Source organism: Chiloscyllium punctatum, chromosome 3 (assembly GCF_047496795.1).
Source record: "Chiloscyllium punctatum isolate Juve2018m chromosome 3, sChiPun1.3, whole genome shotgun sequence".
Taxonomy (NCBI): Eukaryota; Metazoa; Chordata; class Chondrichthyes; order Orectolobiformes; family Hemiscylliidae; genus Chiloscyllium; species Chiloscyllium punctatum.
Window position 1 is genome coordinate 125,756,529 of NC_092741.1, and position 24,894 is coordinate 125,781,422.

Here is a 24,894-nt window from a genome sequence, read left to right on the forward strand (position 1 = left end):
CACCATTTCTTTTACGTCAATCCTTCCTGAATGTCAAATATCCTTGACTACTCAATACCCATCCTGATCACCACGCAGCCATGCTTCTGAATTGAATTAGATCAGTCTCATGCATCTTTATTTCTGCCTTACATCACCTACCTTGCTGCATGTATTCAGGTAGAGTGCTGCTAACTTTACTTTTTTGGTATTATTCCTCTTCACATTTTTGAAGCGTACTCAGTGTTCTATGTCCCCTGAATGTTCTTGGACATCTCAACAAATGATATTCCCGAAAAATAACCTAAAAACAAAAAGCTAAACCTATAAAGCTAAAAACAACCCAGCCGTTTCTCATTTATGCTTTTTAAAAGAAAATTACAATGTTTCCATAATTTTAATCTAATTTGTGTTTTAAAGGATCATTGCATCAATTATAATTTTCACCATAAAATTAAGAATTATGAGCATTGAAAACAATGTCAATACTTTGAATCAAAAGTTTTCGACAGAGCTGTATCCTTTGCATTCAAAACTGCTTGACCTACAGTGCATTTCGTTCAATGTCTGTTGTTGCATTTCCATCTTATATTTTTGCCTTCGCTGTTTTCAATATGTTAGGTTAAAGTGGGTCTGCTGGGCAAGCTCCAGACTGCAGATCATAACAAATTCGCAAATGTTTTGAGTCAAGCTGCAGGTTATGTGACCTACAGGTAAGATGAACCTCTGCAAAAGAGTTTCAACAGGTGCAAGGTGTAACATTATACTCTAAAGAATTATTAATTGAATAGGTTAATACGAAGAATGTAACCAAAACCTAGTCATTAGTCTATTTAAATGGTTGAAATTTTAGGAAAGTGTAAATTCTGTTAGATGTAACCTGAAGAAAGGCTGTGGTTGGAATCATATTGTTTTCTGCCAATCGATGGAAACATTTTTCTTCCCATGAACGGCAATTGGAATCAGCCTGATGACTAGAGGATGTTTTCAAGGAGACTTAAAGTGAGGCTGTCAGAACAGTGATGAACTACAGTTTGTACACCTGCTTTTCCACTTTGTAAACCAATAATTACTTGTAGAAAGATAATGCTCTATTAGTTTATACTCAATAAATCATATTGCTTCAAAAACATGAGTCACAAGTGAAAAGACATGTTTAAAAAATGCAGATGTGATGGGAAGGGATGGGAGCCAAAATCTTTAAACCCTGTACAGCAAAACAATTGCAAAGGTGATGTTTGAACGGTAATGTTCCCACTAGAAAGATGGCTGTATACTTTTCATCTTTGATGTCTGCAGCCCATTCCTAGCTTCAAATGGATGGAGAAAATGATGAACACAACAGTCTTCTCACAGAAAAATGTCCTATGAAGCAGAGGTGACTGTGTGTTGGTTTGGGCAGGTTCACATGGTGGATGACAGATACTTTCCTAAGGTGTTTCTGTCCGGCAAAAAAAATTCAGAGCCAGCAGAGCAGTGGGACACCCAAAGATCACTTCGAGGATGCTTGCATGTGTGATGAGAAGCTCCTATAAATTGACCTTTTTGCACCTGTAGGACAGTAGCCCTATGACATTATCTGTAGACTGGCATGCATCATCATGACGATTAATGGCAACAGGCGCCAATATTGAAACTAATAACCCACAACAATATTTAATGATCACCTTCTATCCAACACTAGTGTCAGTCACCTTGTGCCTCTCCCAAATTGGTTTCATCAGCAACAGGGCACCATGTGAAGCTATCCCAGTGTCAATAGAGTTTTTGAATATTTGTCATCTTGAGTAAGTGCATGGCTTTGGGTGGTGTGTGATATGTTTTGTAGCTGTATGATGTAAGAAATATTTAGCCAAGATAGGCTGAGTAACTGCATAAAAACCTTGCAAAATAGTAACTCAGGGAGAACAAGGGTGGACATTTCTGCAGGGACTGACTAGAATATCCACATCTCCCAAGTGTACTCAAACAGACTGTGTTTAGGTTATATTTTAATCTTCACTTTAAGCAAAACAAATCTCTTGATATATCATAATTGAAAATTTATAAGGAGGCAATGGTGAATCATTACTTTTGCATCAACCTATCAGTATACTGATTCTGCTAATAAAACTGAGGTGGTGTGAACTGTCTCAGAGTAGGAAATATATCATCTTTCCAAACTATATGAAACAGTATAAGCTTTATGAAAACGGTGTGTAAACTGTGACCACCAGTATTGCAATAGGTCTGTTGAAAATGAAGATGGTGTTCATTTTGGAACACTGGCAATTTTGCCAATAGTAAGAATAATATAGTGCTTTGGAATGGAAGCTATCAGTGAAAAGTTGGTGAGGACTTATTTCCCAGTTTCTAGAGAGATCTCAGGGAAACTGAGTGAGCCTCAAAGAAATGTCAAAATATTTCTAACAGCAAAGCTGGTCTGGCCAGTGTAATATTGCCCATTTTATTCCTTTAGCACATGGTATGATTATCTCTGCAGACTGCACTATATTTTCATGTTTCTTGTTATCTTATAAACAAGCAAGTGTAATTTCCACTGATATCTTACTAGCAACAAAGATCGTATTATTGTCAACAATATGGCAACATCTTCTGACATTCAAATAAGAGCAAAATAATGCAGATGCTGAGATAAAGTCAGGAAGTGCTGGAGAAACTCCGCAGGACTGGCAGTATCTGTGAAGAAAGAAACAGAGTTAACATTTTGAGTCGATATTACTCTTCTTCAGAAAAGCTCTTCTCCTGATGCTGCCAGACCTGCTGTGTTTCTCCAGCACTTTCTATCTTTAGGTACTTGTGATTTTTAATGCCCTATTTGCAGTATCGATAGCTGCAGTTTACACAGTTAGTTGTAGTTTACAATGGATGATAGTGGGACCAAATGTTGCTGGCATTTAAAAATTACAGATCAGAAATTCAAGCATCAAAAACAACAGTGACTTATGAGCTGAAATAATATGATCAAACATTTCAATTGTGAATTTAGTCACTTAGCATGTATTAAAATAGCACGCTCACATCTTAGCAAGATCATAATCTATTTTATAATCAAAGTTGAAATGTGAGTTGCATGTTGCAATGAACGTATTGTAAATGCCTGGGCTATCTGTTGGTGTTTTGAAGGTAATATTGCGATAGACACTTCCAATGATAAAGGTGGCAACATTGATATCGTAACTGCTACCTTACAGGCAACTTACATTTCTTTATGCCCTGCATCCATTGGTGGGTCCTGTGCAATTCACATTCTCCATACTACTTGAAAGAACAGAAAAGGAAAGGGAGAAGCAAAAGGACATGTAGTAAGAAGAAGCAAAGAGAAGTGTTGACATGTAGAAGAAAAGAGACTCAATCAGAAGGGTAAAAGCAAAGTCAGAAATAAACAGACCAAGAAAAGAAAGTGCAGAGACCACTAAGAGAGTGATCACATTATCTGATTGATCATGTATCATTCAGAGCAGATCAACTTGGAACATCTGAGATTTTTCCATTTGTGTTGACTTCTGACAAGCCTTCCATTATTAATCCCTATGTTGGGCCTTGTAATGGAAACTGTCACACTACAATTACTATGTGCTGTCGCCCATTCTACTGGCAGGAGAATATAATGACAGAGGAACTCATTGACATACACAGCTTCCATTATAGTGGTGGATGTAGGAACTTATAATGAATACATCACCTTTGGGGTGAATATATAACTTTAAATGGAGACTGAATTTGCATGTTCCAATTGAATAAACTCCAGCTCTGAAACATGATTTCAACCACTGACGATTACACTTGGTCTTGAATCTCAGATGTAAAGGGACCAGAAAATATAAGTAAAAAAACAAAAAAAATTCCTCAATGTACTCAACAACCTTTTCAACAAAGAAAGTAGAATCCATGTCAACTCAATTTATTTGAGAATTACCTGATCCGTAATTTTTTTTTCCATTTCAACTTGTTATAACTTCAAAGTAGGATACAGTTTTATTTTAGCTATTTTAAAGATGCTTGGCTCAGGTACAGTGAAATATTAGTCAAGGTATGAAGGAAACTCCTGATTTACCATCATTGCAGTTTTGCTTCCCTCATGCAACAGGGAGATTTGATTCAGAATCAAACTGAGGACTTTAGCAAACAAACTGATAACATTGACATTTTTTTACAAATGTATTTATATAATCAGTACAGGGATCTTATTCAAAGAATGTTTTTCACATTGCAATCAATGTGGCTTAGCATAATTATAAACAGCACTTTCTTCAAAACTTTGAAGGAGATTGATCTTGACAATTGTTGAAGGTGAGCCTTGATTGGCAAATGGAGCTGACTCAATCCTTTACATCAAACTCACTCAATTGAAAGTTAAGGTAATGTGTTTTTGTTGTTGTTGCAAAATGAACAAAGGGTGTTATCAGTCTAGTTTCTGAAAGTGGAAAGCATCTTGCCAAACAATCTAGTTTAAGTAATTTATGGGTGTTCCGTCACACTAGAACAAAGTTCAATGTGAACTGCACATGTACTTCTGCAAACAAAAATTGCTCAATTAAAATAATGTTTTATTGAACAAGTTAAAATTATGGTATTACATATAATTCTATTTTGTTGTTATGTGTATTTTATACCAAATGTCTGCTGAATCTTAAGACAAATTGATCTTTACTTTGAAATTGTGGATATGGAATTTATAGAATAGAATTCAGGAGGTTTGCTACTTTCAGGCAAATTCTTCACAGGAAATGGGTAATACTAGCAAAGTCATAATTATTGTCCATCTCCAATTACTAAAGCAATTGATTCTAAATGGGATTAGAAATCCAGATTAGAATATGGGACAGCAACATATTGTTGGTTAACTGCTGCCAACATCTTCCATTTCCAAATGGATCACCATGGCTTAATTGGTCCAAAGTAGAAGAGGAAAGCAGCTCAGTAATCTAATGAGAAGGGGTTAGTGACTTAAACAAGACAAAGTTTATTGCATGATAGCAATCAGTTACAAGTTATATTAGTGAGCTGGACATCATTACTAAAACTATTGGGAGACCTAGGATTACAGTTCTGTTCTCTTCAAGACTGGTTCGAGCTTAATGCAATCTTCAGCATTAATGTTTTTAGAACTTTATGCTATACAACCAAACTTAATAGCCAGTCTTATGCTGAGGACTGAACTTGCCGGGAGATCATCCCTGGTATGTGTTACAAGTTCTCTTCAGTGAAAAACACGAATGGCCCAATTTCCTTTCCTCACTTTGAAGTTCCAGCAGCCAACCATGCTTTGATAAACTCATTTGAAAGTATTTAAAAACGCAACTGTGGCCACTTGAGAATTGCATTCAGTTCAAATGATACCTGGAAATAGGAGATGGTTTCAATATAAGTGACGTTGAAGCTGTCAGATTAAAATAAAAACACAAGTGGTTCTCAAACCTCCCTTGGGGAAAGAAACCTGCTGCCTTTACCTGACCTGACCTAAAGTTAGATTAGATTCCCTACAGTATGGAAACAGGCCCGTCGGCCCAACAAGTCCACACCGACCCTCCGAAGAGTAACCCACCCGGACTCATTTCCCTGCTTTTACCTTTGACTAATGCACCTAACACTACGGGCAATTTAGCATGGCCAATTCACCTAACCTGCACATCCTTTTTCGGCTGTGGGAGGAAACCGGTGCACCTGGAGGAAACCCATGCAGACATGGGGAGAACGTGCAAACTCCACACAGGCAATTGCCCAAGTCGGGTCCCTGATGCTGTGAGGCAGCAGTGCTAACCACTGAGCCACCGTGCTGCCTCCTGTGGAGAAAAAGAGGACTGTAGATGCTGGAGAATCAGTCAAAAGGAGTAGTGCTTGAAAAGCACAGCAGTTCAGGCAGCATCTCTGGAGCAGGAGAGTTCATGTTTCAGGCATAAGCCCTTCATCAGGAACGACAAAGGGCTTATGTCCAAAACATTGACTCTCCTGCTCTTTGGATGCTGCCTGACCTGCTGTGCTTTTCCAGCGCCACCCTTTTCGACTTTGATGTAAATGTGGGATGACTCTTACTGTCCTCAGAACTGCCCCCTGCAATGGTCGAGCAAGTCAATCAATTGTACCTAATCCATACAAAAAGACTCACCATCACCTTCTCAGAGAAAGTAATGGTAGGAATAAATGCCAATCTTGTCCATTATGCCAGCAACTCAAATAATGAATCATTTCTAAAACCGTGATATGTCCAGTTTGATTTCAAATGCAGTGCTTAGAGTTTGCTAACCATTTACCATAACTACCACATACACCATGGCCTAAAGCAGATTATACAAAAATGGAACTTATAACCCCAAAACTAAAGTGTTTACTTACTTGTAAACTGTTTAATCTGCTCAAAAACTCAGAAAGCCAATACTTTAATCTTAAAAGTGCAAATAGCAATCAACCATTGTGCAATATCCTTTCATGAGACATCTGCACTGACCTGAAAAACTATTTCGTACAGAGAGAACCTTGTAATATTTAACACAAATACTTAAAACTAGAAAGTGTGTATTCAATGTACTGTTCTCCAGGATGCTGATGAAAGCTTTGGTATATCTTTTTACACGCATCAGCTCACAGCTCAAAAGGAGGCAAAAAGAGTTGCTGACAAAGAGAGTAAGACAACATGAGGGACGCACAGAAAATAAATGTAAATAGTCTGTAATATCAATGCAATTTCTACAGCTGGCATTCTTCCTATGGTAAGCAAAATGAGCGTATATTACCTCACAGATAAATAAAGGCAGCTGTTGTTGGGTTAAAGCAAGAAAGTACAATCACTTAAACACAGAAGACCAGACTTACATAACATTTATTCTGGTCATCTATCTTTTGATTAAATGATATAAACTTTGCAACATATTGTGACTGCCAGTCAAAGTTGTGCACTCTTTAAAACAAGACAATCCTATAACCGAAACAAAATTATGACCAGATATGTTAAAGTAGGCATGGCTCTGATTTTTAAAACAATGACAATGTCCAAAACATTGTGTTCCTATTTTCCAATGGTCGATCAATAATGTAAAAATCATTTCAGTATTTATCAAACTTCATTAGGCTAGACGTCAACCAGAAAATACCTTTGAATAGTATTATTTGAGGAAATTAGTTATCTCATTTAAATTCATTGCTTAAGTGTGTTGAGATCATGAATGGAATTCTGTTAAGGAGAATTTTGGAGACAATAGGTGACTGAGTTTAACCGCTTTCATGGGCATCTCTGCGATCCTTCTACAAGTTCAAAAAATTCCAGTGTATTTTGGAAGAGTGTTATACCAGAAGTATATATGTCACCAAGGTGCTGTGTCACTGCAAAGGGGCAATAACTGCACCTGAGGCCAGACACAGCTTGTCATCGAATACAAGGTGAGGCAGCAGAGAGAAAGGAAGACTGATGATAGCAATGACAGTGATTTCACAGTCCTCATACCAGCAACAGACAAGTGCAAGAAAACTTCTGTAGCCTCAGTGCTCATCCATTTTTTTGTCTACTTTATTACTGGCATCTGTGTTCGGCTTTTTTCTTTTCTTTCAAAGTTAAAACAATACCATATAAACAAAAGATTCCACCACTTAAAGACACAAAGAATGTCCTTGCACTCCCTGGTGTTATCACTGAAGCTTGGCTGCATGAAAGATGATATTGTTCTTTAGGAAAAGAAAATCATATATTTAGTCTTTATTTTTCTTTGTGATTTTTTTTTCCATGAGAGGAACTATATTTAGTATCACAATGATGTGCAAGTGCTGGTATAAGTAAGGTTGTTTATTGTAATTCTTTCAATAAACATATACTTCCATTTAAAAATGAAACTCAGTTTTACTCCTCTCTTGACATGTTATCACCATATTACTCTGGAAAAAGATTCTACCAGTGCTGATTACATCAATTTCTTGTCCATTTAAACACTTTTCATTTCTTCTTTGGGAGCACTAGTGGTTATGGGACTGGAGGATAACAATACAACATCAATATAAAAAGACCCATATCACCTTCTCAGAGTAACTAATGATAGGAATAAATGTCAATCTCGCCCATTATGCATGCATCTCAGCAATAAATCATTTCTAAAACCTTGTTATCAATCTAGAAGATACGTAGAATTAAAATCTAATCATGAAAAGTTGTGAATTAACTTTAAATCTGGCAGTTCATGGGATGTATCAGAAAATAATAATAAAGATTTCAGTATTGGTAAAAGAATCATTTTACACTTATGTCCCTGAAAGAAATGATTTGCAAGCATGATCCAGACTTTCTGGTCACCATTTCAACACAATATTTTGTACCCATATCCACTTGTTCTGTTGCTGGCCTGCTGCAGTGTTCAGTGAAACCAAATGCAAACTGTAGGAACAGCGCTACATTTATCAGTTAGGCACTTGATAGTCTTCCGGACTGAGCATTGTGTTCAACAACTTTAGACGGTGAACTCTGTCCTCACTTCGGTTTATCCAGTATCTGTATCTTTTCATTTCTTATTTGCTTTCAGTCATTTTGCTATTAACATCAATTCTGAACCAATGTTTTGTTGCTTCATTGCAGCCATTACCACTCCCTTTGCCTTTTACTCCATAGCACCTTTGATCTCAAACCACCCTCAACCTCTAACCTTTCCCCAAAACTTCCTTTTGTTCCATTTACCGCTCACCTCTTTTTGTGACAGCATAAATCCCATCACATTTCCACCTCTCTTCAGTTCTGAAAAAAACTTACTTGAGATGTTAGTCCTGTTTCTCTCTTTACAGATTTTGCCAGATGTGTTGAACTTCTTCAACTTTTTCTGGTTTTAATAAAATAATCTGCCAAATCTACACGGTCTACACGAACTTGAGTCAAACTGTGCTATTGATTCCGAATGCCCTCTGGGTGACTGGGAATGTGAAATAGCCTGCCAGGTTTCCAATATTCTCAAAATAAGTTGTTACATTTCTAACCTGGACAATGAGGCAGGTTTCCCTGGATTTATTTAATCAATTCTACCCATTATCTCAAAATTGGTCATATTTAAGGAAACAGGCTTTAATTTGTTTGCTAATATTTGATATGATTGGAAACTCATATGATCATTTGATTGCACTAATCCAGGCAGTCAGAAATGCCCCATTGTCGGATGGTGGGGGGAGTAGGTGGTAAACATTGTCAGATGATGGGGGTAAAGAGTTTGGAAGGGTGGTGAACTTTGTTAGGGGACGGGGGATTGAGCATTGTCAGGATAGGGTCAGGAGAGGTACAGAACTGTACTGCTGTTTGTATTGCAATACTTTAAGACTTCTGATCTTCAAGCTGAGCTCCCAAGCGGTCTTTACACCTGCTAGGAATAGCTCTCATAAATCTGTGTGAAAAGCAGAATATGTATTGAGCCAGGTCTGTGTGGATAGGATCACCTCATCCCATTGTTGCAGGGAATTGTGTAGCAGTCCAGGAAGTGTGGAGCCAGCGAACAGAAGTTTTCACATCCCACATGAGGGTGTGTACATAACTGCAATCACACTGATGCTGAAATGCATCAACTGCATTTGCCTTATACCTTTTCAGAGTAATCCGAGCTAAACTCAAGACAAAAAGTAATCACCTTTGAACACAGCATTTCGTGAATTTGCACAGTATGCAGCAAGGAAATGATCTGATCATTGTAACCATTAAAATAATTTTGATGTGTCCTATTTTAGCATTATGTTATCATAGAATCATTGCAAGGAGGAAAGAAGCCGTTTAGCCCATTGGATTCACACTGACCCTCTAAAGAGCATCCTATCCTAGCCCCATACCCCCACATAGCACAACAAATCCACCTATCCTGCACATCTTTGGACTGTGGGAGGAAACTGGAGCACCCGGAGGAAACACATGCAGACATGGGGAGAATGTGCAAATTCCATATAGACAGTCACCCAAAGCTGGAATTGAACTTGAGTCCCTGGTGCTGTAAGGTAGCAGTGATAACCATTGAACCACCTTGCTACCTATGATAACCAAAAAGCTCAGGCCTCATTGACAAGGTTGCTGATTAAATGTGGTGCTGGAAAAGCACAGCAGGCCAGGCAGCATCCGAGGAGCAGGAGAATCGACATTTCGGGCATAAGCCCTTCTTTAGGAATGAGGCTGGTGTGCCAAGCGGGCTGACAAAAAAGGTGGGGGGGGAGGGAATTTGGGGGAGGGACGCTGGGCATACGATAGGTGGAAGGAGGTGAGGGTGAGGGTGATAGGCCGGAGAGGGGGTGGGGGTGGAGAGGTTGGGAAGAAGATTGCAGGTCAAGAGGGCGGTGCTGAATCCAGGGGTTGGGACTGAGATAAGGTGGGGGGAGGGGAATGAGGAAGCTGGAGAAATCTACATTCATTCTGTGTGGTTGGAGGGTTCCTAGGTGGAAGATGAGGCGCTCTACCTCCAGGCGTTGTGTGGCCAGAATCTGGTGATGGAGGAGGCCAAGGACCTGCATGTCCTTGGCGGAGTGGGATGGGGAATTAAAGTGTTCAGCCACGGGGCGGTTGGGTTGGTTGGTGCGGGTGTTCCAGAGGTGTTCCCTGAAACGTTCCGCAAGTAGGCGACCTGTCTCCCCAATGTATAGGAGACCACATCGAGTGCAGCGGATACAGTAAATGATGTGTGTGGAGGTGCAGGTTAACTTGCGACGGATATGGAAGGATCCATTGGGCCCTTGGAGGGAAGTGAGGGGAGAGATGTGGGCGTAAGTTTTGAATATCTTGCGGTTGCAGGGGAAGGTGCCAGGAGTGGAAGTTGGGTTGGTGGGGAGTGTAGACCTGACGAGGGAGTCGCAGAGGGAGTGGTCTCTCTGGAACGCTGATAGGGGTGGGGAGGGAAATATATCCCTGATAGTGGGGTCTATTTGGAGGTAGCGGAAATGATGGGCTGAAGAAGGGCTTATGCCCAAAACGTCGATTCTCCTGCTCCTCGGATGCTGCCTAGCCTGCTGTGCTTTTCCAGCACCACACTTTTCAACTCTGGTCTCCCGCCTCTGCAGTTCTCACTTTCTCCTCAAGGTTGCTGATAAGATCAATTTTACAGTGTGTGAAAGTGAACAAATCTCAATGTGTGTAATAACCAGTGAAGGTAGGCTTGCAGTGGGCAGTAACAGTGAACTCCCTGGTCAATTTCTCAAACAGGACATCAAGGAAATGGATCTCATTTGACTGATCCAATTTAATCAGTGGTTTGAGCACAGGATCGAGGTCATCAGGCCACAATGGAAATTTTTACATGGCAGGTGCAGAATCGAATATAGAACAAAGATGTCATCTGTGTATCAGAAGTATGAAAGAAGGACATGGAATATACCCTTTTAAATGGCAGGCTAAGTCTTAATCAGCAACAGAAAATGAACTATAGCTAGCATGGATTCATTCTTCCAGAATTTAATTATCAATAGAGACAAATAAAGAATGTTTACTTTTACTACCTGCCTCTTTTCTCAGCAATATTCAAGAATTCTGTATTAACTATCTGTATTAACTAACTGTTCCATAAGTAACTTGCTTTTCAGTTTACTTTTATTTTCAAAAAATAGATGTGTGTAGTGTCTGTCCTCCATATAATGATCTTTCAGTGTAATGAACAATGCACAGAACTTGGCTAATTTTGAGTACATATAAACAACTTATTTGGCAATGTTAAAAAAAATTATTGTTGCTTGCATATTATTTGAGATTTATCTAGTAAAATACAGACATATTGAAAACGCGTCTCAACACAACTACATTACAGAAACTCAATCAAAAGTGAGGTGTTCACCTTTCTTAAATAAACAATGGAAAGTTATGAAAGTTGTTCAAAAACCGTCAACAAATAATATTCAAAATAAAGTACTGAATCAGAATCACTGTAAAAATAAAATGAGATTACCAATATTCACATCTCTTTCTGTATAAATCGCCTGGTGAGCATAAGTGGGCATTTACATAGAAAAAAACATTTTGCTGTTAGTTACAGGGAAATATTTCATTCCCTGCCCCACCCTTACTGCCCGATTCCCCAATCAAATATGGCATCATATTCCTGTCCTAATGTTACAGGCATGGATTGAAATCACTACAGAAGATTAGGACTTGCTGATTTCAGTTTAAGAACCCTTTTAAATGGTAGAATAAATCTTAATTATTAACAAGCTTAAAAATCACACCACACTAGATTATAGTCCAACAGGTTTATTTGGAAGCACTAGCTTTCGGAGCGGACAACTACCTGACGAAGGAGCAGCGCTCTGAAAGCTAGTGCTTCCAAATAAACCTGTTGGACTATAACCTGGTGTTGTGTGATTTTTAACTTTGTACACCCCAGTCCCACACTGGCATCTCCAAATCATTAATAACAAGCACCCTCTCTGACTTTGACAAGTAACTTTAACATGTAGAGATTCTCATTCTTCTAGATTTTAATTATCACCAGAGGTTTAGAATAAATAAATAACATTTTTCTTCCTCTTCTTTTTTTCTACCTCTCATAAGCCAATCTTGTTTTTGCTACCGGATATAGTAAATAGCAAAAGCTAGAATGGCAGAATACATCATCACATTGATTACAGTATGAGAGAAGGGAGTAGGCAAAGTAGCCAGAAATCATACTTTTGGCCTATAACATATAGATCTTGTTTTATTATCTTGGTTCTCACAAATTAAAAACAAACAAATGACTAAAAGACATCTCTTTCTGTATAAATCGCCTGGTGAGCATAAGTGGGCATTTACATAGAAAAAAACATTTTGCTGTTAGTTACAGGGAAATATTTCAATGCTGGAGTTTCTCATGTGTTCAGGAAAATGTTCCAGATCAGTTTTCACTAAAGCAAAAAGAAAGGAAGTACTACTGGATCTAAGTAAGAATGTAATAAACATAGGAGCAGGACTAGGTCAGTTAGCACATCAGGTCTGCTTCACCATTCTGTAAGGTCATGGCTGATTTGATCATTCTCAATCCCCTTTCCTTCTCCTTTTCTCCATAACCCTTGATTCCCTTACTGCTTAGAAATCTGTCTGTTTCAGACTTGAATTTACTTAATGGCCCAGCCATAACAGCCCTCTGTGGTAAATGATTCAAGAAGTTCACTACCCTTTGTGAGAAGAATGTCCTGCTCATCTGTTTTGAATGTATGACTCTTTACTCTGAGATTATACTCTCTGGCCCTAACCTCTCCCAAAAGGGGAAGCAACTTCTCTCCATGTACTCTGTCAAGCCCCCTAACAAACCTACACGTTTCAATATGGTCTCCTCTCATTCTTCGAAATTCAAATGAATAGAAGTCCAACCTACTCAACACCTCCTCATAATCAAATCCCTCCACATCCAGAATCATCAAGTGAGCATTCTCTGGGTTACCTCCAGTGCTAATATATCTCTCTTTAGTTAAGAAAATCAAACTGTTCACAGCTTTCTATGAGTGATCTGAACAGTGGCTTGTACAGTTTTATCATGACCTATTTTTATTCTCCATTCTCTTTGAAAGGACCAACAGTCCATTTGACTTCCCTATTATCTGCTGAACCTGGAGGCTAATTTTATGTGATTCATGTAAATGAACCCCAAAATACCTCTGTCCTCGCTTTCTGCAGTCTTCTGTAGATCCCTTGTGTCATCCTCACCACTTGCCTTCCTATCTATGTTAGTGTTGTCTACAAACTTGGTAAAGGAGGTAGGTCAAGCCAATCAAATGTCGTTAGGGGAACACATAGGGGACAGTAATCATAATACCATTAATTAGCTCTGAGAAAGGAGAGAGAGTAAAGAGAAGCTTTTTGTGGCGAACCTGGTTGTTGTGGTGTACACAGACTTCCAAGAGGTGTTTAGTAAAGTGTTATGTAATAGGGGTGTCAGCGATGTGGAATCCATGAAATAAAAGGCATAGTTGACAGTATGGATACACAAAGTTGAATGAATGACAGGAAGCAAAGAGAAGTCTTGAAAGGTTGGTTTTCAGACTGAAAGAAGGTATTAAGTGGGGTTCACCAACAGTCATTATTATCTCTATTTAATCAGTACTAATGATCTAGACTTTTGTGTACAGGGCACAGTTTCAGAATTTGTAGATAATACAAGACTTGAAAGATTTGTAAACTGTCAGCAGGTTGGTAATAAATTTCAACAGAACATAGAAAGCTGTTGCAATGGGCAGAGGCATAGCAAATACTTAAATTCAGAAAAGTGTGAAACAATTTGCTTTGGTAGGAAGATCAAGGAGAGGAGATATAAACTAAAGGATATACTTCAAAAGGCAGTGCAGGAACAGAGGGACCTGGGGATATACTGTATATTCTTAAATCACTGAAGGTTGAAGGATAGCTTTATGAAGCCAACAGGATCCCTGGGTTTATGAGAGTCATTGTGTATAAAAGCAAGGATATTATGACAAATTTTTCTAAAACATGGATTCAGTCTCAACTGGAGCATTTTGTCCAATTCAGGGCACCACATATTAGGAAGGGTTTGAAAGCATTTGAGAGAATGCAGAAAAGATGCACAAGAATGAGTCACATAGAGTTGTAGAGTCATAGAGAATTACTGTATGGAAACAGACTCTTCGGTTCAACTTGTCAATGCTGACCAGATATCCTAAAATTGTACCAGGAATTTCTTTTATGTGGTGAAGTTAGGTTTTTTTTCTTGAAGAAGAAGGAACTTAAGAGAGGGGACTTGAGACATGCATTCAAAATCATGAGGTGTTTGAGTGGAGTGTTTAGGAAGAAGCTGTTCCCTGTGTTGGAAAGGCCAATAATCAAAGAATACTAATTTGAGATGATTAACAAAGGAAACAGAGATGACATGAAGATAAACTTTTTTAAAACAGTGAGTGATTGGGATATGGAATGCACTGCTTGAAAGTGTGGAGGAGGCAGGTTCAAACTTGGCATTTGAAAGATAATTGGGTAATTATCAGAACAGAAGCAAAATATTGCAGGGCTAAGGGGAAAAGGCAGCTACTTGTGCTATCTGAATAGCACTGACAGAAGGCTTCATAGGCTCCTTCTGTGCTGTAACGATTCAATTATTCCATGATCACTATGCATAACAATTTGAGAAAGTGAAGGAAACTGTCTCTTTGCCTAATTTTAGAAGGTGACTTGAAGGAGGAGCAAGAGGTTGAACTTTTTTTTTGCTACCAGCATACTTCATATCCACGTCAGCCAGAACGCAAGTATCAGTCAGATAATAATCTCTAACCATATTAACCTTGCTGCAACTATGCAGGTTGAGTGCGGAAGATTATAGCATTGGCTTATCAAAGGAATAATTCAGTTTCAGTTCTGATGAAAAGTTATTGAATTAAATATCCGGGGGCAATTTTAACTTGGTAATGCGCTAGGACAGGATGAGCTCAATAAAACTTGTGGAGAACCTAGAAGTTTCTGGACAATTTTTGTCAGTGACTTGTAAATTCAGCCACTGTACTTGTATCTGGTGTCCAGTTGCCTAAGTAATTAGCACACGTCAAAGTAACATTGGCCCATATGAATCTATTTCAGTTGAGTTATTGAAAAGTACACTTTGAAGAAGATAGTTGAATGTTTGTCTAGATGTATGAGAAGGACTTGTGGCACGGTGAGTCCCTGCCTCTGATTCAGAAGCTCCAGGTTATGAACCTGGACAAGGAAGGTGTGTTCATAATGTGACTAAGCAGGTTGAGTATCTAACTGCGAATCTTTCAACACGTGCCAATGAGCAGGAGAGATTCTAGCACACCTCCATGTGATGGTTAGGAAGATTGCAGATTCTTACCATTACTATCCATGGCTCCAGAATACAACAGCTCACACTCACTGGCTGAAATCTAACACATCATCAGTGTGGAAAGTCGATGAAATTGCAATAACAGATCCTTAAAGTGTAAGGACAATGCTCAGATGAACTGCACAAATGTGTGACACACAGCAATCTAGGTGAACATTGCACAGGCATACCATGCAAAACAATTTAAAGGGACTGAACATTGAAGAAACTGTTTGAACATTGTAAAGCTACACTTCACATAAATTCTTCAGCAATGATGCTACATTGTGTGAGGGAAGTTCTCTGTGTTCACGACAGCAGAAAAAGTCTGCTTAAGAGAACAAGGTGATGTAGCTGGAGTTTGCACAGGATCCACATGGGCTTCTGCTCCTAGATACTATGCTGGAAGAGATTTTACGATCTGATCAGGTCCAGAATTGTGAGTGTAAAGCCACTGTCTATTAAATCCTGATGTGCGTCTAACACAAGATCCTCATTCCGCATTCCCAAGTCTACTCCAGTTTTATTTAATTCACTCATGGAATGTGGACATCATGGTTGGCCAGTATTTACTTTCCAACCATAGTTGCCCTTGAGAAGGTGGTGGTGAGCTGTTACCTTGAACTGTAGCATTCCATGTGCTGTAGATTAACTCACAATCCCCTCAGGGAGGGAATTAGGACTCTGCAAGGTTGAAAGGGCTGTTTCTGCCATTGTCATTTCAGGTACCTATGTCAATGCCAGATGGTCCATCTGGTTACATTTCTTTGTTGAGACTTCATAGTGATTGATACAACTGAATGTCTCACTAGGCCTGATGAGGGGCTTTTGCCCGAAACGTCAATTTTCCTGCTCCTTGGATGCTGCCTGACCTGCTGTGCTTTTGCAGCACCACTCTAATTCAGACTCAGGTTTCCAGCATCTGCAATCCTCGTTCTTACCTATCTGAATGTCACACTAGGCCATTTCAGAGGCCAGTTGAAAGTCCACCACATTGCTGTGGGTCTGGAGTCACAGGCCTACTGAGAATGACAGATTTCCTTCCCAAAAGGAAATTAGTGAGCCAAATGGTTTTCCTGACAATGGACAACAGGTTCATGGTCACAAGTAGCTTCTTAATTCCAGATTTTTAAAAATTGAATTCAAATTCTACCATATGCTGTGCTAGGATTCATACCTGGGTCCCCAGAACATTAGCTGAGTATCTGAATTAATAATTTACTGACATTATCCCGAAGCCATCATCTCCCCATATCATTCCTCATGCCTGCCTACCTTGTAGGTGTATTCACCCCTTGCTGTCCATCTCCCTCTTCACATCCACATATACACCAACACCTCATTTTAATGCACCCCTCAAATAAACACCCATCTGTTTAGGGAAAACATTGTTACTCTCTTTCCTAGCTCTCTTTTTTCAACTACCTCTTCCATCTCTACCACAGGGGAACAGGGTGCAGTACAATATCAGTTTCAGACGAGGGGTTTCTGGAAATGGTTGAATCTTGGCAATGTCTGTCCATTGGAGCTGAGGAGATGGGAACCTGGTGACAGCTGTAAACTTCTCAGAGCGAGAAACCGCAAAAAATACTCACTCATGGTGACTTGAGTTAGTGCCCATGGATATATGATGATTGACATATACCTTAACTTAACAATTCTACTTAATGTCTTTCATCTCCTAAAGGCCAGTCAAGTGTTCTATCCCCAGGAAGAAGTCATCAAAACTCTCCCAACTCAGGGATAACACAGCTTGATGTGACCAGGAAGCCTGGTACGTGGGTCTCACAGAATTACTGAGCATGAAATGGTGCTGGAGACAAGGAACAGCAGTGGACAATTCCCATCAGAGGACACTTGACACTCCAAACTCCACTCAGGAGTTGGACTCTGGAGCTGTTTCTAAGGGACCCTCTGTGAAGAGGATAATTCTGGAACAGTATCACAAAGGAGATGAGACAGCTGGCAGCCTTTGCACCTACGGTGTACAAGCATGTGGAGAGTTTGACAGTGTCTGCATCAAGGGTGAGTGCCAGCAAGACTCAGGTCTTACTGATGATATCTTCATCCAAAGAAAATGGCCACCTGTGTGGAACATCAAACACAGCAATCACATTGCAAGCCTTCAACAAGCCTTGCAATCTTTCAACTTGAATGGAAAGTGAGCGTTGGTCCGTCAAGAGCTACTGAAGTGTGCAAAATGCTCACCAACATATGGGTGGTCGGGTAATAAAAGGGGACTTGGATGTGGGAACTTGGCTCAGCTTCAGGCACCCATCATAGCCCCTCACTCCCAACCCATTCAGAATCCAACACCTTGCCTCCTGGCCTCATGGCCAACTTTGCCTTTGATGAGATACCTCTTGGCAGTCTTTGGCCCTGAGCACAAGAGCACTTGAGCAGTCAGAGCTGAACCTCAGTGACCTGCCTCCACCTCTGTTGATGTCTCAGGGATTACCACAAAGGAATAGCAACAAAACTAAGAATAACAATTTGTAGTTTTACATGGATGTGTTAGATATTTGTTAAATTGTCAAATCTCTGTTCAACTCTTCACAATGTGGCAGATGTCTGGAACATGCTGCCAGAGGAGGTGGTAGACAAAAAATAAACTGCAGATGCTGGAATCCAAAGTAGACAGGCAGGAGGTTGGAAGAACTCAACAAGCCAGGCAGTGGCTAGAAGAACACAGCAAGCCACCCACCCTGGTCCTGAAGAAGGGTTACACCCGAAACGTCAATTTCTCCACCTCCTGATGCATCACACAAACTAATCTTTCATCCATTGACTCCATCTACACTTCTCACTGCCTTGGTAAGGCAGCCATAATCAAAGACCCTCTCTGACCCTGGTTCTGATCTCTTCCAACTTCTTCTGCTAAACAGAAGATACAAAAGCTTAACCACATTCCAACAGATTAAAGAATAGCATCTTTCCTGCTATTATTAGACTTCTGAATGGACCTCTTAAATTTAATTTAATGTTGATCTCACTGTTTATGCACCTTCTCTGCAGCCGTCACATTGTATTCCTTGCCCCTTTCCATTGCCCTAATGCACTTTGTATGGTATGATCTGCCTGTATTACATGCAAAACAATTTTTTTCACAGTACCTAGGTACATGTGACAATCATAAATCAAATCAAATCAAATCAAATCAAATCATGTCCCACCCTGGATTATCCAATAATGTCACGAGGTACAGAGGCTGAAATTGCTTTCAGCTACATTGTGGGCACACTGAAGACATTGGCTCAGATCTTCTGAAGAGTAGAAATTATTGTTAGATTGCCATTCTACTTGAATTTTCTCCTGCATTGATCCCACTCTGCATTTGATGCCAGATCTTCCAAGCTGGTCTTCAGAAATGTGGAGTGCAGCAATTGTCCAGGTGCTCCATTACAGAATTGGAATGCAGGGGGGGAAAGACACAACACTCCCCTCCTTATTACAACACTAGCTGTTATATGGTAAAAGTCAATGTTGATGTGGGTGTTAGTGACTGAGGGAATTGATGAATTTTAATGACTGAGGGAGCGGATGAATGTTAGTGAATAGGGAGTGCGGAGTTAGGTAGAATGTCTTGTGAACTGGTAGGTGGGTGGGGTAGAAGACCTGGCCTTTTGTGTTTGCTCAGGATCGATCACTGAGTTGGGGCTAAACTTGTTGAGTAGCAAGATCTGTGTGGGGTAGTCAAGTCAGAGGGTAATATGGTCTGGAAGGGAAGTCAAGAGGTGGTGCCTGGCGGGGTAGTAAGGTTGTCAAGGAGAAACTTGGTGGTCAGGATTTGAGGTTAGGGGGAGTTAGTCAGGTTGGATTGAATTGGAAGGAACCCGTGGAGTGGGGGAAGATTTCAGAGGGAGGGTTAGATGGGGACTGTCATGGTAAGTTACGGGATTAGCATGAGTGATTAGTGGGGATGGGGGAGGGTTAATCAAGAAATGGTAGACAGAAAAATCTAAGACTAGCTCAGAGTCAGAGACTTTTGTTGGTGGTTGCATAGAGCAAGGCAATTGCATGTAGGAAGTATAAGCTTCCCAAGCATAAGAACATAAGAACTAGGAGTAGGATGAGACAATTCAACCCCTCGAGATGACTCCACTATTCAATATAATCATGGCTGATGTCATCTCAGCTTCAATTCCATTTTCTTGTCCATTCCCCATTACCCTTCGAACCATGAATAATTGAAAATCTGCCTATCTCTTCTGTAAATTTACTCAATGTCCTGGTATTCACCTCACTCTGGGATAATAAATTTCAAAATCTATGACCCTTTGAAAGAAATAATTTCTCCTCATCTCTGTTTTTAATCTGTTCCCACATATTCTAAAACTATGACCTTTTGTTCCAGATTGCCCCACAAGAGGAAACATCTTTTCAATTTCACCTTTGTCAATCTCCTTTAGCATCTTATATACCTCAATTAGATCTCCTCACATTCTCCTAAACTACAAACAGTGGAAGACTAAACAGCTCAATCTCTCTTCATAAAAAAAACCCCTCATTTTTGTAATCAATCTCGTAACCCTTGTCAGAACTGCCTTCAATACAAGTACACTCCTCCTCAACTAAAGGTACCAAATTATACCCAATACCCTCGGTGGGGTTTCACCAATGCCTTGTACAGTTCTAGCAATAACTGTACACTTATGTTTATACACCATTCCTTTAGCAATAAAAGCCAAAATTCCATTTGTCTTCCTTATTACCTGCTGTGCCTGCTACTTTTCCAACTCAAATGCTGCGAGACATATTGCAACCTTCTCCAAGACCCATAACAGCAAAGAAGTAGGAGCAGGAGCAGGCCATTCAGCTCGCCAAGTCTAGATTCACTAAGATCATGGGTGATCTGATTGTGGCATCAACTCCACTTTACTGCCTATTCCCCATATGTCTGACTCTGTTATCAATCAAAACTCTGTCTAAATCAGTCTTGAATTAAATCAAGAATCAAATTCTGCTGTTCTCACAGGAAAGGGATTCTAAAGATTATTAACCCTCTGAGTGGAATGGTTCCCCTTCATCTCCATCTTAAAAAGGTGTTTTGTTTATTAACTCTGTCCTTATTCCTAGATTCTCCAGCATTGTCCCTGCATTCACCCTGTCCAGCCCTCACTCAGTTTCAAACATGTCAATGAAATCCCATCTCGTTTTTAGAAATACAAAAGAAAATTGATCCAAGGTGCTCAACTTTTCTTTTGACGCAAGAGTGAGCTGAATGTTTTTACCAACTTTCTTTGGCACCTGGCCCACTAGTGTGTTACAAAAACTGAAACTTTCATCAGATTCTATGAAATTGCTGCTGGAAAATCTCAGCAGGTCTGGCAGCATCTGTGGAGAGAAATGAGAGTTAATATTTTGGGTCCAGTGACCTTTCTTCAGAACTGATTGTAGCTAGTAAAAGGATGTTTTTTATACAGAAGATGGAGAGAGGGGAGAAAAGAGGAGGCAATAAATGATAGATGGAGGTAGAGTCCAAAGAGAGAGAAAAATTTGAGAAGATTTGTAGCTCAGGTTGAGTTTTTGCGTGTAGGTTTTATCACCATACTAGGTAACATGTTCAGACAGTCTCTGGACGAAGCACTGCTGATGATTCCTGCTTTCTATTTTTATGTTTGGGTTTCTTTGGGTTGGTAATATAATTTCCTGTGGTGATGTCATTTTCTGTACTTTTTCTCAGGGGGTGGTAAATCAGGTTTAAGTCAATGTGCTTTTTGATAGAGTTCCAGTTTGAATGCCGTGCTTCTAGAAATTCTTGTGCATGTCTCTGTTTAGCTTGTCCTAGGATGGATGTGTTGACCCAGTTGAAGTGGTGTCCTTCCTCATCTATATGTAAGGATACTAGTCAGAGAGGGTCATGTCGTTTTGTGGCTAGTTGGTGTTCATGTATCCTGATGGCTAGTTTTCTGCCTGTTTGTCCAATGTAGTGTTTGGTACAGTCCTTGCATGGTATTTTGTAAATGACATTAGTTTTGCTTATGGTGTGTATAGGGACTTTCAAGTACATTAGCTGCTGTTTTAGTGTGTCGGTGGGTTTGTGGGCTACCATGATGGAAATAGGAAATGACATCACCACAGGAAATGACATCACCAACCCAAAGAAACCCAAACATATAAATAGAAAGCAGGAATCATCAGCAGTGCTTTGTCCGGAGGCTAACTGAAGATGTTACCTAGTATGGTGACGAAATGTCTGAAAATGAACCTTCCTGCTCAGTGAGCAAACCTACATCCAGCGAGAAAAACTGTTGAACAGACAAGGGAATTAAAGGTCAGTCAGGGGGGGTGGAATGAATAGCTGCTAATGGAGACTATTAGTAGCTGACAATGGGTAGGGTGTATTAATAGTTCATGTGATGACAAGGCTTGGTGTATGTGGGTAGGGGAAAGCATGGCGAAAGATGCTCCAGCCCTAAAATTGTTGAACTTGATATTATGTCCAGAAGGCTGCAGGGTTCCCAAGCAGAAAATGAGGTTCTGTTCTTCCAGCTTGCACTGAGCTTCACGGGAGCTCTCCAGAAAGCCCAAGATTGAGATGTTGGCCAGAGAACACGGTGGTGTGTTCAAGTAGCAACAAATGGAAGCTCAGGTTCATTTTTGCAGACAGAGCAGTCCAAATCCTTCCAATCTCTGTAAGTTCCTTCTGTCCGACAACTGCCCGGGCATTCTGCATTCCTCCAACTATGGCTACTGCGCAGACCAATCCCTTCTCCCCACTACTGACAGCTGTGGCTCTGGAATGCCCTTCCTGAAATGAATTGCCTCACCAGCCACTTCCCTTCTTTTTAAGATGCTTCTTCAAAACCTACTCTTGGTTTTTCAATCCTGTGAAATTATTGTGGAATGCTTTACTACAGAAGGTTGTGGAGGCCATGTTGCTGAATATATTCAAGAAAGAGGTGGATACATTTTCAGATCTTAAAGGCCTCAAGGATTATGGAAGAATACAGAAATATGGCATTGAGGTAGAGGATAAGCCATGATCATAGTGAATGGTGGATAAGGCTTGGAAGGCTGAATAGCCCACACCTGCTCTCAGTTCCCATGTGAAGGTGCTATTCAAATGGAGGCTGTTGTTTGAAACTGTACTTTTAGGCTAATACATTCTGATCGCTGAAGGAAATGAGGAACACAAGCGTACCTTTAAGCATATTAAGGTATTGTCCTCTATGAGCAGGACATAGCAAGTACAGGAGTGATCTACACTGGAGGGTTGCTCCACTTTAAGCAGGTGAAGGTCCAGCAGCCTGCCCAGGGACAGGTCATCCATGGAGAAAGTGAGGACTGCAGATGCTGGAGATCAGAGTGGAAAAGTGTGGCTCTGGAAAAGCACAGCAGATCAGGCAGCACCCCAGGACATCCTGCTCCCTGAATGCTGCCTGCATTTCCAGCGCCACACTTTTTGACAAATATCCATACTAACCAAGGTGGCTCCAATCCCCCATCAGCCAAACAGGGCTATTAATGTTTTTTCATTTTCTCTTTTATCCCCTTAACACCCACATTATCGCCTAACTGCAGTAGTGCTTATATTTTCCCCAGCACCCATGTTGTGTGTGTGTGTGTGTAGGTGTGAGACACAGTGAAAGACAACAGGTGTACAAATCTTTGTTCAACTTCCACCACAGCGGTGAAAGAAAACATTGGAGTGGTCAGTGACAAGCAACGCCCTTCTCCTCAAAGGGCAATGCTGCGTGATCAATAAAGTCAAGGGAAGAGCAGGGATTAATTCAAAATAGAGTTGGAGGGGGAAATAAAGCACTCCACTCCCTGCGGTGCCCACCTCTCCCTGAACAGCTACAGGGAATTCTAAAGGGGTCTGTAAAGAATGATTGGGCCATGTCGCTATGGGCCAGTTGGTTGATTTAAAAACACTCAAAACACCAATGAGTTTTTTTTTAATCCCCTCTTTGCGCCAAACCTCAAGTCGGTCCCTTGTGAGTTGCTCATTGGACAGAGTGCTGAGCATATTTGCATGACATACCGTAGAGTTGCTGTTCCGAGGAAAATTGCGGCTCCTCTTCTTGCAGTAGACTCACCAGACTGCTGCTCCCCTTTCGCTCGGAGTCTCAGTCATTCAGCTGGCGGACTGGGCAGTTGCTTCCTCAAAGCCGGCTGCAGTCAGGTAAAGCGAAACAACTCTCCTTCTGACTGAGTGTCACAGCTTGGGGTATTTCGACTTATAATTCTGGAATTGATGTTTTATTTTCACAGCCAATTCACCGAATAATTGTTCAGATTGTGTTATCCTCATCTTTCTATTTTTTTATTTTGGCTGAGGTGGTGATCACTTTAAACGTACCTGACTAAACTTCGTACGGCTTTCGTTTGCCATTGGTTGTTACTCAGTAATTTTCTAGTGTGTGTAATTCGTTAGTGATTTAACTTTCTCTTTCTGGGGTGAGATTAAGTCACTGGCACGCAGGCAGATACAAAATTTGTGATTTCAGCCCATTTGGGAATGAAATTAAATTGAGCTGTGTTGAATATTATGCCACCTTCAGTTCTACACAATCCCTCAGCCTGGTATTCCCCTTGCACCTCACCTGGATTTTAGTGATGGGTTGACACATCTGTTTGGAGGATGCTACAAGGGAGGGAGAAACGGTTTAGTCTATTATGTTTATTTGTTTTCCTCTGCGCAGATAAACCATTTGTCTGAATTGTGCGCCCTGTTCCCAGCTATAACGTAGACGATTCCATGGAACGAGTCTGGTCAGCCTTGCAGAATTGACACTTATTTTCGATCTGCTTTTCAGAAGGGGAATTCAAAGCTCTCTGCTAAACCGGTTTTGGGATTCTCGAAAGAGGCGAGCAGGAGGCTTTTTCTTTCGAGTTTGCACCAGCCAAGAGGATGTTGAAAAGCGGTGAGCGTTGTTTCCCGGACTCCGAGTACATCTCTGCGCTGGAATCGCCCATATCCTGGGACATCAACGACCCCAAGCTGCCCCAGGTGAGCGGGTCTTACTCGGGACTGCGACTGGACCAGGATATTCCCCACAATACCAGCCACTTTACATCAGACTGTTACCTGTTATCTGTAACCTGAACGTGCTTCCTCCGTTCTGAAACATGTACAATAAGGATCACTACATTACAGAGCGTACCAAGTGGAATTGATTTTAAATTCTAGACATGAAACCATTTAACTCACCACTTCAATGAGAAGTGATAGCCCCAGCTC

The 24,894-nt window shown here is 40.5% G+C and overlaps 1 protein-coding gene across 2 annotated transcripts in view; it reads left to right on the forward strand.

The window, feature by feature from the left end:
• The first annotated feature begins 23,739 nt into the window (after positions 1–23,739).
• Positions 23,740–24,894, forward strand: part of LOC140464867 (chorion-specific transcription factor GCMa-like) — a 44,784-nt gene continuing 43,629 nt past the window's right edge. The window contains exons 1-2 of one of the 2 annotated variants that reach the window (XM_072560429.1): positions 23,740–23,835; positions 24,470–24,663. In XM_072560429.1, coding sequence (XP_072416530.1) covers positions 24,565–24,663 — 99 coding nt within the window. In that variant the 5' untranslated portion in view covers positions 23,740–23,835; positions 24,470–24,564. Of the gene's footprint in view, positions 23,836–23,995; positions 24,072–24,469; positions 24,664–24,894 lie in introns of those variants that run through there. The other variant, XM_072560435.1, reaches the window with a different exon arrangement.